The sequence below is a fragment of the Parambassis ranga genome, chromosome 21 (assembly GCF_900634625.1).
Source record: "Parambassis ranga chromosome 21, fParRan2.1, whole genome shotgun sequence".
NCBI lineage: Eukaryota > Metazoa > Chordata > Actinopteri > Ambassidae > Parambassis > Parambassis ranga.
Genome location: NC_041041.1, coordinates 2,990,207 through 3,007,481, shown reverse-complemented (window position 1 = coordinate 3,007,481; position 17,275 = coordinate 2,990,207). Strand labels below are relative to the sequence as shown.

Sequence of the window (17,275 nt, the reverse complement as noted above, 5' to 3'; positions counted from 1 at the left end):
TACACTAATTTAACAAAAAGTGCATCAGAATGGAATCTCCTACCCGACCTTTAAATCTCCAGTAATGATCCAGTGGAAGGCTCCATAAGAAGGGTTACCTTCTGGAATATGTGCTGGGCTGTAATCAATACACATGTTAACACATGCATGAATTAATTGACTTTATCATCATGACTGTGGACTGCACATTATAACAGTGAAGTCATGATGCAGTGAAGAGAGAGTAGTTGAGTAAAGTTTGAGTCAGTGCGGCTGACAGAGAGGCCTGACCAGAATAATGAGTGCCTAACGTCTGGGCGGCGGGCTGAGGGTGGCTGATTTAAGAAACTGGTCATGTTTAGGATATTGCCACGATTGAAACCAGATGGCACAGAGAAAACACACACTTTTCATTTTTCATTACACACTCAGCTGCTGACAGAAAGTCCCTCTTATAATAATGTCCCACTCGTTTGAAGATGAGTTTGGAAACTCAGTGGAATCTATGAGAAAATGAGTTTGTGAGAACTCATCTGAAATCAGGCCAAAGTTCACCCTCCTCCCTCCCTCAATCAAAGGCCTGGAGAACCTACCACTGAAAACGTCTTGGAACCCTCTGCTCCCATGTAACGCCTATGTGCATGCAGCCACAGTCCCCTCCGGGCCAGGAAGATGGTTTGGCAAGGGGGATCACGAGGAGCAGGTCAGCATGCAGAGCGGAGGGAGGCGCGGCGAGGCGAGGCAGACGGAAGAGTCAAAAGAAACCTGGCGAAGTCTTTGAATGCAATGGAATTCCTCTCCTCCTCCTCCTCCTCCTTCTCCTCCTCCTCCTCCTCGGCGGCTCCTCTGGGAGGCGTCAGGAGCCTGTGGAGAGAGCGAGGTAAGACGGGGCCTGTCAGGAACAAAGCTCCAAATTCACATGATATGTTTAGCTAAAAGGGTGAAAGAGAAATGAATCAAAGCTTGGCGGGATCAAAGAAACGCAACAATAAAGTCAAGGCGGTTGCCATGGGACCAGCAGGAGATGCATATCATTTATAAGTTGTTCTTGGGCTGTCAGATGTGGAGGGAATTGATTGTTATTGTTTGGAGAATGAACTGCTGCTGCAGGGGGTTAAGAGCAGGGGTCATCATCACACAGTGAGAGGAATATATCTGCTGACTTGTTTTAAGCAGCAGCCGCCTGTGATGGGTGTCAGAGGCCACCGCAGAAGCACCTTCAACTCTGTGATAACAGACAGCCAGACAGATGCAGAGACAACTTTGTCAACCCCGTAAATATCTCGCCGCCACAAAGCACTGGTAAGGCTAAACATTTGTTTTGCATCTTATACTGTCAGAGGTTATGATCATTGTTACCGTTTGAATGGGAAATCAAACATTCTTAAGCTGTTAACTGCACGCTTTCATTTTCATTCATGCAGCGTCATTTTCAAACAAAGAACGCAGAATCACTCGCTGCTCCTGTTTCTGGTTTTAATCATTTTTTTTATGCATATTTTTGTGATGTAAATCTTTTTGGTTTTGAATCCTAACACTGTCACAGTAAAACCAATGATCATACAATATTGTTGCTTAATGATCTACAGGCCTTCAGTGCCATCACATGACACAGTTTAAAATAATTATTACTCCATCTGTGGAGCACGGTGGTGGTAGTGTCATGGTTTAGACCCGTCTGTCTGACGTCTGTCTGCAGCAAGACAACGAGCCCAAACACACAAGTGGTTCTACTAAAGAACGGTTCCAGAAGAACAGAGTTCCTGTTCTGAAGTCAAAGTCCTGACCTTAATCCACCTGAGATGTTGTGGAAGGACCTGAAACAAGCAGTTGATGTGAGGAAACCCAGCAACATGTCAGAACTGAAGCTGCTCTGTACTGAGGAATGGACTCAGACTCCTCCAAGCTGCTGTGGACGACTGATCAGCAGCTACTGGAAACCTTTAGCTGCTGTTATTGCTGCACAAGGAGCTCACAGCAGACACTGAGAGCAGAGCTTCACACACTGTTACCACTCACACATATGAAGCTTTGGATCATTGTACTGAAGGAATAAAGGACAGAGGCTCATACGTCTGTCTCATATGAACATAGATCTGCTGATGTTTTGGGAAATTCTAAAAAGTTCTAAAGAACGTTCCAACAACTTCTGCAGGTGATAATAAAACACCAACCAAAAGGCCTGGTAATAAATCTAAACTGCAGTTATTTCTCATTTCTGTTTGTAATAAAATCATGCCTGTGCTTATGTCTGCATCACATTCGGTGGATAAAACTGAAAAAGTTGGATAACAAACAACACAATAATATGATTTATGTAACAAGCAACAACGACATGGCTAAGTTAAGCTAAGTGAGGGTAGTCTGGCTCACCAGTACTTTTTGAAACAGTTTTTCATGAAGCAAATGGGACAAATCATTCTACTTGTGTCTTGATTGCAGGCATTTGATGGCTTTCCCAAAAACACACACAGAAATCAGTCAATATGACTGACATGAGTGTGCACGTCATTTATTCATCCTTTTTGTATATGCAGGTGCTTGTGTGTGTGTGTGTGTGTGTGTGTGTGTGTGTGTGTGTGTGTGTGTGTGTGTGTGTGTGTGTGTGTGTGCCCATGCAGAGATGAGACCCAGCCTGTCGTCTGCTCTCTCAGATTGCACCCATGAGAGATCCCAAAATAACAACAAAGAGCCCTCAGCGGGTCGGATGAAAGCTCTGTCACCAACCATACCAGCACAGAGAGGCTCCTCCCCTACTGTATCACTGAGTGACACCTCACACATCACACGGAGACAGGAAGGGGGGACTGACGCTCCTGTCTGACCACAACAACAACAACAAATACCTCCACATGTTAACAGGACTGCTGCTGGACAAAAAAAGGGGCTCCGAGTCAGAGCTGAGAGGTGGCCTGTTCACTGTGTCACTAAGGATGTTGACATGAATCCTGTGTGGTGAAAGTAAAAGTTGGTTTTAAGGAGTAAATCAGCAGAAGGTTAGCTCAGCTCTGTGCTACAAATGCCTCTGAAAGGAGTTTCTTACATCCCGTCTGTTTACATGACACAGTAATCACAGGCTGTGTGTTTATCTTTGTGAGGTTGCCAGGCAACCAGCTGACGCCTCAGCTTCATCACAGATCCACCAATGAAACATCATGTGATTTATATGTTCATATGCAGATTGAACAAGACGTAGAAAATCATTTGAATATTTTGAATATTTTTGAACTTTAATGTAATGAAAAAGTTGCTGTTTTCTCAGTGTGTGATTAATAATATTAGTAATAAGTACTCAAAGAGTTTTAGATAAAGACATCTTCCCAAAAAAACAAACAATTGAACAAGCATTATTTAATAATTCATTAAAGAAAAAGACAACCTGACTTAAGGTTATCTTTTTATCTCCTTCTCCTGAATGTACGCTAAAATAAGCTAAGCTAAGCTAAGCCTCCGATCTAAAGTTTTATTTCAAGCGCACAGCCGTGAGAATTTCTGTTCTAAGAAAAAAAGAGAAAGAAGAAATGTAAGCACAGAATGAGACGTTCTCCTTCACAGTCACCGCTGGTCATTAAATTCGCTGTGAAAGCCGCTCCATGCTTCACTCCTGATGTCAGGCCAACAAAACTCCACACAGCAGAGAAGGACTCTATTGTTATTTCTAACTGGTAGAAGCCCCGAGGTTATTTTTCCTCTGCCTTGAAACAAATCAATGAAGCACAACTCACTTTGAACAATTGTGCATTTGCTGAAATCAGATGTGGGTTTGAGCAGCCAGCCATCATCATCATCGCACTTATATTCTGTTTGTTGACAGAGGACGACTTTGATAAACAAGCCTGTTCTTTGAAACAGGTGCCCAAGCATGAGCTCAGTTTGGAGAGGCAATTCAGAAAAAAACAAAAAAACAAAAAACTGATTAGAGGATGTTTGTTATTCTGCATGCAACCATTCAGGATTCTGTGTGTATCCTTCACCACAAAGTCACAGAGAGGCTCCCTCAGCATAAACAGCCATGCTATTTATTTTTCAAAAAGTTACACACATGGATATTTGCACATTCATTTCAAATATCCCAAGCTGTCAAATCGTCCTGTCACTTTGATAAAAAATGTCAACAAACAATACAAGTTAATCAAATCAGACTGCATGGGAGGGGTTTCTTTAGCCAACGTTGCCCTCATGTGGCCGCACAGGACGTTGCACGAATCCTCACACCAACGTTTGCAAATTACAAATGAACATGATCAAATCTTATGAGAGTTATGATTGGATTACATCATTTTTGCTCTATGTAAAAAGTCTACTTTAAGCCATGACCGTGAGTGTTTTCACTGGCTCCTCTACACGCAGTCCAGCCGGTTCACAAACCCAGCTTATCCTCTCTATCAGCATATGGAAGTGTTTTTAAATGGCTATCTACTAGCAGCAAATGTTCTTAAATCAGTCATTTTAATATCAAAGCACTTAACACTAGAATGATGATTACTTGCAGGTGGATATCCATGCTGCTTGTCAGGACTGCATTTGAAGAAAATGACTGAGCTCTTATCCGACACGTACAGTACAGCCAGAGCTCAACAGGCAAGATCACATTACAGAAGATTACTTTGGAGTTTCAGCAATTTTCCCAAATTACACTGGCCTTTGGTCTCTGCTAAAACTTGATTGACTTGAATGGTTTTCATTAAAAAAAAAAAAAGCCCAGCAGAGATGCTGGTACGCAGCAGTGGAGGCATGTGAGGGTGAGCGGGTGCAGCTGGGACCCTGAGAGTGGACGGATATATATATATGCAAATGCTTCTCTTTCATGGAAACGCTTGGTCATGTTTTCAGGGAACTCAGACTCTGTTCTGCTTTGATTTGTGATGCTCGCCTGTACTTCACACAGGCCTGACATCCTCCTCCTGCTGCACAGTACTGCTCTTCAGAAAGGGCAAAACGAGCTTTGAATTTATTGAATCAATACAAGCTTTCACGATCAATATGGCAGCAAGTATGTGGTGTTTTTATGCATTTTTTGGGCACTGGCTCGGAAAATAAAACTTGATGATTTACACTCTGTGTCATATCTGAACTCCAGGCCACCCTCCCTCTGTCGCTCTTCATCCAAAGAACCAAATCTGAGTAATGGAAATCAGTTAGATGTCACAAAGAGCCTGAGCCCAGACTGACAGGAAAATAGCCATGAATAACATGACCACCCTTATTACCCTCCCAGGAAAATACTTAAAGAGAGGGATCCAAACTTGAAGAGTAATCCGGATACGCTTTCTGTGTCACAGAGAATAAGAGCCAGAGAGAGAGAGATATTCCCACATTGCCCTCAGCTGTTTGGCTGCCTTTAGCCGCCGCCACCGCCTCAAATCTGAAATCCAAGAGGTGTATCTGTGAGGCATTAAAGGATGCTGTCATGTGCTTCTATGCATTAAAAGGCTCTGCAGAAAGCACACATTCATTCAGCAAACATCCAAGCTGATTCTGAGAGTTCCCTGTCATCTGATGTTTAAAGTCAAGCTGCTGCTGCTGCTGCTGCTGGAAAGAATTACTCTAACATGACAGAAAACTGTGGCTGCTGATTTCTGATGCCATCTAGAGGAGATTTAACGACACAGCAAGACGCTGAAAATGCAAAAATAAAAATATTTTACAGGAGGATCAATTATCACAGAGATTTTTCTGTGTAACTACTCTGCAAATATGCTGTTTATCAGTGTGTCGGGGTGGAGGCCTCCGAGGCAGCGCGGAACAATTAACATTTAAAACAAAAAAAAAAAGACATTCTCCTCCCTCATCGCTGGCATGTGTCCACCTGCCTCTGAACAAGTCAAACATGAGGTCATGTCAACGTGGGGAAACGCATCAGTGCACAGAAATGACATTAACAGTCATTATTCCTGCTTTAATCATCTTCCTCCCTTCATTTCATCCGAGCTGCATCATCGAGACAGTTTGAAGGCCGGACACACACCGTGCAGCCACACACACACAGACACACACACACACCATGCAGCCGCGCACACACGCAGCCGCACACACACACGCAGCCGCACACACACACACACACCGTTCAGCTGCACGCACACAGACACACACACACACACACACACCGTACAGCTGCACACACACAGACACACACACACCGTGCAGACACACACACACACCATGCAGCCGCGCACACACACACACACACACACCGTGCAGCCGCACACACACACTATGCAGCCGCGCACACAGACAGACACACACACCGTGCAGCTGCACACACACAGACACACACACACACAGACACACACAGCACGGGTCACCAACACATCATCTCTGTCCACTACTCACCATGATTACAGAGACCTGCATGGCTGCACAGTTTCTGTGCCCACCTACTGCACCAACTTCTCAGGTTTCTACTAAATAATCTGGAAAACATGATGTTCAACCAACTCCTAACTAACTTTAAATGTTAAAAACTTCACATACTTCAAAACAAATCATTGAGGAAACACAGTGAGATTAAATATTGCACATTTCATTTAATTTTAAAAGTGTAATACCTCCTCATTTTTGGTATTGTATGAACAGCTTGTCCACAGCAAGCAATGCAGATGTAAGATTATCAATCACTGTATAAAATGCTCCAATCAGGTAAATATTTAGCAAAATTGATCATATTCTCAAATATTTATATAGTTTTCAGAATCATTCATGATGCCACAGCTCGTCCATGTTAGCAGATCGTCCTGTTGACTTCAGACAAACCAAGAGGACAACATTTAAAAATGTTTTGACGCATTATCTCTCAGAGCCACAACTTCACACAACTTGTTCTCAGACTGATAAAACACTGCCATGTCATCTGTCCTTGCTTTATACCAAGCTAATACCTTTGTCTGCTTGTTGCTGCCGTGTTTTTTCTCAGGTATCAGGCTGTGGTGAATTCCAGGTAATAAAAATGAAAGCTCAACCAGCTCTGCAACAACCACAGCAAAGAAAGGACACGGAGACATCAGCAACGCCACAGGATGTTACTCATAACCGAGCTGCGTATCAATGAACTTTTACACAGAGCCGTCAGCTTCCTCCCACATCACTGAAAAGATAAAAGAACACAGCAGCTGCAACACAAAGGAGATGAACATATGCATGATTATCTCTGCACAGATATCGAATGTTTACTGTGCTCTAACAGTGTGCATTGAGCGCCCTCTACAGGTTGAAACACACATACTGCAGCTAGATGTTTCTACAGGCTGTGATCATCCTGAAGGGGTTAATGGCTCCTTATTATTATTTAGTAGAGTGGAGGTGATCCCCCGGCGATGACAATAGTTTCCATAGCAACAGACCAGTCTAGCTAGCATTCTTTATAAGGATGTGAACACAGGTCAAAGGCCCACACATGAGAGTTCTTTAATTTAAAGTCTTTAAACAAAATAAAGACAGCTTTTATTACTTGGTTGTTTTACATTAAAGTTTCCTATAACTTACAGCCCGCTGCATATTGCACCGCCTTCCTTGTTGTAGTACTGTTCAGTGGGTCTGATCATGCTTTGATGCAGAGCATGGCATCCAGGAGGTTTCCTGTGTGTCGGACGTGTGTCGTGGTGAAACCGTGGCTCTTTAAAAGCAGACTGTATTCCTCTGCACTCCTCTGTCTCCCTTCACTCATGCCGAGGGCCTGAAGCAGCCCGCGACTCGGGCCCCTCCTCTCTTCATCCAGGAAGATCTCACTTAGCAGGAGCCCGCAGCCTGGCAGCATGACAGCATGTATGCAGACACACAACTTTAGACAACAGTGGCAGTTTTTAATGCACCTTCCTCACACATCTGAGTGCTTAGGTAGCTACCTGCCTTTACATGCACGCAAGAGTTTGTTTTTGTTTTTGCCCTTATTAAGATAAATACATATTTATTTATTTTTTAAAAAGTGTGCGTTTCTTCTCTCTTTTCAGACTCCAACACAGCCAAACAAACTGTTGGCTGGCTGGTTTGACACACACATATATATAGGGTACATATGTATCACAAGTTTGACTCCTACCAACAGGGTAAACCACGGACAATCTATGGAAGTCTATGGGACAAAAATGTCCACGAACAACACGTAAGGGAGAAAAAATGAAAATCCAGTGCTGTGCAAAAACTAATAATGCATTTAAGTCAGTGTTGTTACTGATGTTTGACATGTCCAAGACTGTAATAAAGGTTAAAAAAATCCAGTCCACATTCACCTTTTCTATTAAAAATTCTAAATTCTAAAAAAAATAATTTTTTCCCCATTTATCAGCACCACCCCTTATAAAATTGGTGATTAAAGGGTTGAAATCCTGGGGGGGGGGGATGATTATTTTACTACTTTTGATCAGAACTGAAGTTAATTAAAAGGTCTATGCAAAGAAATATGAAAAAAATCTGATATATTTTTAAAAAGTTAGAGGACGTTTTTGTCCCGAACAAAAAAACAAAAAAAAAACAAAAACCAAAATGTGTCACAACCCAGGTGCTTTACATTCAAAACAACATTATATGCATGTCCAAAAACACTTGAAACCCCGAGTAAGTGAGAATAACAACCTGAACTTTTAACCCTCTTTTAAAGCCCTGACACACAGCTAAGGCTGCATTATTTAAAGAAAGTACACAGATGAAAGCATGAACTCATCATTAATGTTACCTGTTGTGCATGCAGCTGCGATCTTCTTAAGCAGAATGTTTACTTTCTCCTCCGGCAAATCGTGAAGAACTCTCGCCAGGATGTACAAGTCTGCTTTGGGCAGTTCATCTTTAAAAAAGTCTCCTGTTGATACAGCGAGATAAAAAAAAAAAATCACAAACTGTCACCAACAGTTTAAGGCAGTTTACACTGCAGCATTAAACTTCTGATCATTAACGGTTATTAATTGTTTCCACTGAGTCTCGGCTGCAACAAATCTGCACCAACCAGACCGAGCGTGTGAGAAGTGGCTGTGGTTTTTTTGTGTCATGTCAAAGTCAGGCTCGAAAAAAATAAGTAATCGTGCAGCTTAGGAGTTGCTTGGAAGTTGGTAAAGAATCACGTTCACCCACATTTCAGACAGCTAACAGATAAAGAATGATGCTTTGTGCAGATAAACACTGATATCTTACCTGCTACAAATGATATCCTGTTATCTCCGCACAGCGGCTGGAAATGTTCACTCTTTTCAACCACAGCAGGCAAGTCGAACACTGTGACAGACAGTCCAGGATGGGCTTTAGTCAACTCACAGGCCATGGCACCAGTGCATCCTGGGAAAAGCAAAAAAACGAATCAGATAACAGTGTATTTTATATTAGTATATATATATTTTTTTAATCTTACTTACCTCCTAGGTCGCACGCCGTCTTATAACATGACAGATCAAAGGCTGTCGCCACAGACTTTCCTGTAACTCTAGCAATGCCGTGCATGGCGCTCATGAATCTCAGTTTGTCGTCTTGACTGCTGTCCTTTAAATGAAGACAAATAACATGAATATAATTTAACTCATCTCCACTACATAGATCTGATATGGAGGATAATCACCTGAAGCACATCTTTAGACGTCTTCTTGCCGAAGGCCTTATCGTGCTGAGGGGCTCCCTCCTGCACAGCACTCTCAAGGTGGGAGAACAGGGGCCACACGGTGTCGTTACAGCGCTGGATGTGTCCGCGAAGGGAAAAAGGAGCATCTGACCGCAACAAAGTGGTGGCGAGCTCGGTGTTCTCATACAGTGCCTTTTGGCAGGATGGTGTAGAGACACCGGGGGACACTAATGTAGAGACACCATACAGTGTGTGAGGTGCATTTCAGGTCTACAGCTTGGTCGGTTGTTTTGCTGACAGCTACAAGTGCCTTACCTTTCTTTAACAGTCCCAGAGACACACAGGCTTCCAGCAGACATTCAATCCCCTTCACAGAAGCTTTAAGCTCCTGAGCCACCTGTGCTGCCTCGGCTCGAGGCGTCCTATGCAGCTGGTCGAACACACGCAGCTGGGATGCTGTAAACAGTGCCTGCGAGGAGTCAGAAGCATGTGATGTTAAATAAAACAGAAAGAAACATGCCGTCTGGCTCTTTAACCAAACCAAACACATGCAGACAACAGCGGTGAAAACACTGTCTGTCTGTGTGTTCTCTGAACTGGATATATTTCACCCGCTGCCCAACATCAGCTGTAGGGTTGTCTAGGCTCCGGTTACCATGGTAACCCTTAAGGATCAGTAGACATGGCTAAATTAAAGAACCTTCTAAAGCTTATAAATGACCACATTACCACTTTCTGCCTACTAATGACAGCTGGGATATGAATTCTCTGGCAGATCTCCCAGCATTTTGCACACACCCGTATGTCTGATTTATCTTCTCTCTATCCCTGAATCCAGCGCAGCCCACCTTTACCCATGATCACACACCGATTACCTTTGAGGCTCTGAATCCGTCTATCAGCTGGCTGATTCGCTTCAGGTCTTCTTCATGAGGCTCACAGTCTTCATGCCCTGTCACACTGATCTCTATCACCTGCCCCCTGCTCCCCGTCAGTGGCAGCGCTGTATTCTCAGAATCATGGAGCTCGGCCTTCCTGTCATCTGTATGTTTGGACAAGCTGTCGACCAACGTCCACAAACTTTCACTCCCTTCGCCTTCATTGCCTTTTCTTTTCACCTATAGGAGGAGATTGTTGAGGACAGATAATGACCAAACGTTAACGAGAGACTGCTCAGTGACAGTGAGAAAGAACAAACCTTGTGCAGTGGACTGGTTGAAGGGCTGTTCGGGGTGTGGTGTGTTTGACCGGGTGTGGTTGAGGAGGAGCTGTGTTTGGCTGCAGAACTCTGGCTGGGCTGAGTGTGGACTGACGTGGCATGAGTGCCGTTGTGGCTGGGGTGAACAGACTCATGTTCCTGGTCCAATGAGGGAGGACTGTGGTTGTAAATAATGTTTAGCTGTTTGCAAAAGCGGTTAAGTGGAAAGCCGACAACATTAAGAAAGTCTCCATGGACGTATTCCACCAGCATGCCTCCTAGAGCCTGAATGCCGTAGCCACCAGCCTTGTCCCTGACAAACACACGTGGGAAAAGTTCATTAATTCATTAATATGCAGAAACATTAGTACAACACAGTGTTGAGACATCATTTAAATCCACTCTCACTGCTGCTGACCTGAACTACTGAGCTATTTTTCGTAATATCCAACAAGGCAAACACAGCTGGAACAAAACTCAGGCACCAAAGTCCAAAAAGCATCAAGTTCATGAAGCTCACAGCCAGGTAACTGACCTCGATTGACTGAACACATAAGTAAGCAGACTGCATGAAGAACAATCAATAGCCTTTACATATGTGAAAGTTCAACTGTTCACACTCACATGGGTTCACCACTATTGATGTACTCCCAAAGCATATCTTCTGAGAGATCAGCAAACTTCACCTTTGTTTCTTCGTAGAAGTCCATCAACTGATAGTCCACTTCCTCATCTGGTGGCGGGAGCAGAGACACAGAGAATTTAAGATATTTGTGTAGATTTTTTTTTTCATCAAAAGTTCTACAGAAAATTAACTGCAACTCTGTTACGGAGAGGTCGACTTACTTTCTTTCTCGTGGCAGAGAATTATAGCCACGCCGGTGAAGACACTGTGCTCCTTCCCACTCAGGCTGAAAGAAAATAAAAATAAAGGTTGCAGAGAGAGTAAAATCAAATCAAATCCCATGTGTTTTTGAAGCCATGACAATGATACTAACCTTGACAGCATCCTGTAGGCATCATGTTTGTCCACTGGCTTCTCCAGAATCATGCCATCTACAGTCTGTGGGACAACGCCTAGAGTAAATATGCAGGCGCCTTCTAATATAGACAAAATGCTGCGATACTTTCTTTATCTTACCACAATCGTATCAGCTCCGATTACTATGTCAGGAGTCTTTAAGTGTTTCTAAAGCAAAGATACCATATGTCCATTAATGTCCATTCACTGGATCACACATGTTGTTTGTCATGTCAAGTAGCTTAACTCACAATGGGCATCCTCCTGGCCACCTCCAGGGCTTTCTGCTTGGCTGTCTCAACTGCATACTCATGTGGCGCTTTAAAAAGTCTCTTATCAAGGGTTTCCTTAAACCACGATGGCACGATCTCAAACCTCAAACCCTGACATGAAGACAACAAGACACTTTTCACAGTTGCTTCACAACTCTCCCAGCCTACACTGTATGCATACATACAACATTGCGGAGAATCTCTTGTCTTCTTGGAGAAGCGCTGGCCAGCACAACAAGTTTACCAGCTAGCTTGGAAATGACTGGGTTCAGTACCATGGTGGCCTTCAGCTCCAGCTGCCCTGAAGGTGAACAGAGAACATTACAGATGTGACCTCTTTAATGCCACAGCCTGTGAACAGAGGAACCAGATGACTGCAAATAGTTTTGCACAAAAAACATTTGTAGTGGGAATCAGCTGATCCATTAAAAATGGCAAACTTCCCCTTGGTGGTGGTCCACAGGCAGCTAATAACTCTGCAGCCCCACTTCAGAGCTAGCAAAACATTTTAGCTAACTTGTACTGATTTTAAGTTTGTGCCGTAAAAGCTTGTTTAGTGTCTTCACCTCAGCAAGAACGCGGTTAAGTAAACACAAGACAATGTTTCATGGTCTGAAATGATTAATCGGCCAAAGCTGTGGCTTCACTTACCTGTTCACGTCAGGAAACTGTCTGAGAGAGCTAGCTTGCTTGCTTGCTGCTAGGACGGCCACAGCGTGAAGTCGCATGCGTGATGACGTCACATGGAAGGAGGATCAACAGCGTGCACGCAACCAGCCGGTGTTTTATGGCGAATCCATCTTCAAACCGCTTAATCCGGGGCCGGGTTGCCGGGGGGGGGGCAGCAGTCTAAGCAGAGACACCCAGACTTTCCCTCACCCTGGACCCGTCTTTCGGCTCTACCGGGGGAATAGGTCACATCAGGAACACCTCCCCAGGGAGGCCTCCAGGGGGCGTCGTTAACAGGTGGCTACTCTCCATGTGGAGGAGTTCACCTCACCCTCATATATAATGATGATGATGATGATGATAATAATAATATTATTATTATTATTATTATTATTTTAGGAATAACACTGTAAAAATCCATCAATAATAATAATAATAATAATAATAATAATAACAATTATTATTATTATTATTATTATTATTATTGTTATTATTATTATTATTATTATTTTATTTAATTATTATTTTAGGAATAACACTGTAAAAATACATCAAATAAATCACATTGCAGTATATATGCATTTATAGACTCACATGTTTTAAAGGATGAGTGGTTTTAAGTCAGAGCTTATTTTGAATAATCTTTCTCATTTTCAAATAAAATGTAAGGTGTGAAGAGTGACAGACACAGGATTCTTGTTTGTAAAAAAAGGCTCATATAAAATTTTATTCACATCTTATTTACTATTGTACATGCTACATATTTAAAAAAAGAAATAACAATGCTTGTGTTCTTGGATCTTGTCTTCTTCATATATATGGATATATGCCTATAGGCAGGAAGTGCCTGCTTTCTGCTGTCCAGGATCTCACTGTTGGTTCTGTCCCGTGAAAAGATGTTGTAAGAGTTTGACGTCACACACTTCCTTTCTCAGTTTTTCTCATTTTTTTTTTATTGTGACCCAATAATTCTTGTTGCTGTGCTAACCATGGCCGGGCTCTCTTCCTTTTGACCTTAAAGCTCAGTGTGTAGAGTACAGACTCTCTCTTTGCTCCATCTTCATTGAGTCTGCACTGCTCAGACTGTGCAGATTCATTATGGCTCTTAACTTCTGCCTGAAATCCTTTGAAGCAAAGTAGTAAATGAAGGGGTCCAGGCAGCTGTTGAGGCAGCTGAAACAGAGCGACAGTTTATAGGCCATGTAGAGAGACTTCTGATAGAAGAGCCTCAGCACGGAGTGAGCCAGCAGGAGGATGTTGTTGGGAGCAAAGCAGAGGGTGAAGACCAGAAGAACGATGGAGGCCAGACGTATCGCCCTCTCCTTCTGGACTGTTTTGGAATCTCTGGACAGCTTGCGGATGACATTGATGTAGCAGAATGTTGTGACACAGAAGGGGAAGAGGAAGAGGACGAAAACCATGCTGAAGAGGAAGGCTGCCCAAGCCGACACGGACGGGAGCATGTCTTTCTTCAGCACGTCAAAGCATGTGGTGATCCCGAGTTCAGGGATGTGAAAGGTCAGGTCTGTGGTCATCAGCGGGTAGAGGACGCTCAGCACCAAAACCCACATCAGGAGGCAGCTGAAGACCGCAAAGAACTTGCTCTCTCTGGTCTGTCTGAACAGCATGGGCCTGACGATGCCCAGGTAGCGATCAATACTGATGGCCATCATCGTCAGGACCGAGCAGTACATGTTGGTGTAGAAAGTGAGGGTCAGGACGCTGGAGGAGGACACACAGGAGACGGTTATTACTGCTGGAATCTGCAGGTTAGCTGAGCATGAAGGCTGCAGGGGGAAACAGATGGCCAAGCTTTGTCTAAAGCTGTAGCACTAATGCTAACTTTGCTGGAGGAAGCTCACTCCTGGAACAACAAGAGCAGCCCGAGGAATCACCAAAAATCAAGAAGTTTGTGGTCATTTTTTGAGCAGATTGAACAAAAGAGAAATGATTTCTTAATGTTTCGGACAGGCTGCGTTTCCCCCCTGTTCACCCTTCATCATTAATTCAACCACATCTTTTGATGATGAAGAAATACCTGCACATCCTCGGCCCCAGATTCCAGTTATATCCTTGAAGCTGATAGGTGATCTGAAAGGGCAGCGCAGCGCCCAGAGCCATGTCGGTGAGGGTGAGGTTAATCATGAAGATGATGGAGGGAGTCTTTGGGGAGGTTCGGAAGAGGAGGAGCCACATGGAGAGGCCATTGCCTACCAGGTTAATAACAGTAACCAGCAGGTAGATGACCGAGATGACGATGCTGCTGCTGCTGCTGTTTACATTCTGGAGCATAGACAGCGTGGCGTTGTCAAGTTTGGTGCTGCTGGAGTTCCCCGTCATCATTGATTGGGTGGGGATGGCCTGTGATCACCTGCATGCAACAAAGGATGCAACAAAGACAGGGTGTGTGCACATTAGTGGTGGAAATAACAAACAAAGGAAGTCAGAGGGTGGTTGTTGCTGGTTGGAGTCAGTTAATCCGACCCTAATGAGGTGCCACAGGGCTCTACGCTTGGTCCACAGCTGTTCAGAGATAAACAATATCAAAACTCTTCATCAAGTTTCACGATGTAAGTCCTGTGTTTACACATTTCACAACATTTAGCAAAAAACAGAAACGACGTCAGCCACCACTGACCACAAGATTTGATCTCAAGTGATGCATGCACTCTGTACTTTTATCGCCTCTGCAAACCTGGCAGGCATTAAGGGGTTAATTATTCTGTAGATTATCATGCTGGTTCATTGTATTGTTTGCGTGCGAGTGGAGTACACACGTGTTGGGTGGAGTTTTCACACAGGAAAATAACAGCTCGATTTGTGGTAAACTGTGCCAACTGTCATCGCAAACTAAAAAAGATGCTGGAGGTGAAAGCTCACGCCACTGAACGCCACGCCACACCACTCAACGCCACACCACGCCACGCCACACTGTTCAATAAACTCCAAACTGTGAAACCAAATGAGGCCAGGGGCACTTACACTTTGACACACAGTGCATACTGTATTCATAGTGAAGGAGGTTACCACAAACCCAAAAAAAGGGGAAATCAACACATGCTCTTTACACACCACTGAGTCAATACAGCATTAATATGAAGCAAAGAATTGGAAAGTACACGGTTACAATAACACTGAGGGGATTGATTCTTTTTCTGAAGTTTTCCTCCTTGGACTGTAGGCTGTATTATGACAGAACACACACACACACACACATATATATATGTGTAGTTTTGTGCACATGATGCAGATTTATTTCACACACTCACATGCCCCGGGCCAGATGTGTATTTGTCTTCGTTGTTTGTGTAAAAAATGATCCAAATACTTTGAACTTTTTTTTCTCTTTGTTTGACAGTGAGGACCGCCACAAACAATGAACGCCAACAATACAACAACATCAGACATAAGTACAAGAAAACACTGATTTTTTTTAACACGTGTGGTGTAGTTTAGGCTCATTCCAACACAATAGTAACACAACTTAAAACAGGCTGTAGGTCGGTGGAGGACTCACCTTTACGAAGACGAAGAAACAAAAGGCAGGAGGCAGGTGGAGTGTCAGTTGGAGATGGAGGTTCAGATAATGTGCCTGAGGAAGGCTGTTAAGGAAATGGGGTTAAAAGATGGCAACTGTGCCTCAAAGAGAGAGAGAGAGAGAGAGAGAGAGAGAGAGAGAGAGGAAATCATGTGACAGTCTTCATCCTATACCAACTGCTGTAACAGCCATCGCTGAAGTCTGTCTTAGATATGACTTTTAAAAAAATGTTTTCACATCAGCACTGAGAAGGCACAAATTTACTCACCATGAGTGAGTGTGTGTGTGTGTGTGTCTCAGTTCTCATGTGGTTCATATACCACCAATGACAATCACTACAGCGGTGTAATGATTTATAGAGAAACCATAAATAAAAACCCCGATAAATCTGTACTGCTGAACAATCTGGGAGTTCCCAGCACATCTAGAGCTGTTACTTTCATTTTCACATGAGTAACTTTTATAAGGGCACATACATGACACCTGTGTGGTGTCAAAACATTAACATGATGCTTAAACACAAAGAATCTAAAGCAGCAGTGAAGCAGCAGGCCTGGATTACCTGCTGTCACCACACACACACACACACACAGCTGGACCGACCTGCTGTATGAAGGTGATAAGTTTTAGTGAAGTGAGAATGAGGCAACTCGTGTGTGACTGTGTGTTTCCTGTTATGGCAGTTATGCTTTAGTACAATACAGAGTGGGAGTAATCTGAGTAATAACACCAACGTTTCTATTGCATGGCTTTCCCCCTTTTATCTGTGGGATCAAGTCCTTTCATGTGAATGATTCTATGTTGGAAAATATAATAAAATATCTGTTGTGAGCCACTATTTTCCCCCTAGTGGATCATTTTTGTTATTTCTCTGGCTGGTTTTCACTTCCAGCTCCCTCCCTCCCTCCTCAGGTGTTCGGTGGAGGCTGCAGGTTGGCTGGGCGGAGCACTGGGCTGATTAGACACACCTGTTCCCACTCCATCTCCGACTATTTAAGGATCTCACCTCTTCTTCAGCTCACGTTGTGACACTGCCCATCCAGCCTTTGCCTGTCATCCT

The 17,275-nt window shown here is 43.5% G+C and overlaps 2 protein-coding genes across 2 annotated transcripts; both read right to left on the bottom strand.

The window, feature by feature from the left end:
- Positions 1 to 7,358: 7,358 nt before the first annotated feature.
- On the bottom strand, positions 7,359 to 12,725 carry asmtl (acetylserotonin O-methyltransferase-like). The gene is made up of 15 exons (XM_028394413.1): positions 12,660 to 12,725; positions 12,194 to 12,309; positions 11,988 to 12,119; positions 11,857 to 11,904; positions 11,714 to 11,778; positions 11,562 to 11,626; positions 11,340 to 11,448; positions 10,716 to 11,028; positions 10,393 to 10,635; positions 9,833 to 9,986; positions 9,518 to 9,744; positions 9,318 to 9,441; positions 9,100 to 9,240; positions 8,648 to 8,770; positions 7,359 to 7,722 (listed from the first exon to the last, which is right to left on the bottom strand). The coding sequence occupies exons 2-15, from the start codon at positions 12,284 to 12,286 to the stop codon at positions 7,517 to 7,519; spliced, it is 2,043 nt and encodes a 680-aa protein (XP_028250214.1). The 5' UTR covers positions 12,287 to 12,309; positions 12,660 to 12,725; the 3' UTR covers positions 7,359 to 7,516.
- Positions 12,726 to 13,370: 645 nt separating this feature from the next.
- On the bottom strand, positions 13,371 to 16,416 carry p2ry8 (P2Y receptor family member 8). Its single transcript, XM_028393703.1, has 3 exons — positions 16,195 to 16,416; positions 14,716 to 15,048; positions 13,371 to 14,399 (listed from the first exon to the last, which is right to left on the bottom strand). The coding sequence occupies exons 2-3, from the start codon at positions 15,018 to 15,020 to the stop codon at positions 13,700 to 13,702; spliced, it is 1,005 nt and encodes a 334-aa protein (XP_028249504.1). The 5' UTR covers positions 15,021 to 15,048; positions 16,195 to 16,416; the 3' UTR covers positions 13,371 to 13,699.
- Between the last annotated feature and the right edge of the window lie 859 nt (positions 16,417 to 17,275).

Bases quoted from the DNA above. Each gene is read 5' to 3' on its own strand.
- p2ry8 (XM_028393703.1), bottom strand. From the start codon at position 15,020: ATGATGACGGGGAACTCCAGCAGCACCAAACTTGACAACGCCACGCTG. The intron at 14,400-14,715 runs GTATTTCTTCAT...GTCCTCCTCCAG, and splicing joins CTGGGGCCGAGGATGTGCAG to CGTCCTGACCCTCACTTTCT.
- asmtl (XM_028394413.1), bottom strand. From the start codon at position 12,286: ATGGTACTGAACCCAGTCATTTCCAAGCTAGCTGGTAAACTTGTTGTG. The intron at 9,745-9,832 runs GTAAGGCACTTG...TCTCTACATTAG, and splicing joins TCTGGGACTGTTAAAGAAAG to TGTCCCCCGGTGTCTCTACA. The intron at 7,723-8,647 runs GTAACATTAATG...TCATGCTGCCAG, and splicing joins CGCAGCTGCATGCACAACAG to GCTGCGGGCTCCTGCTAAGT.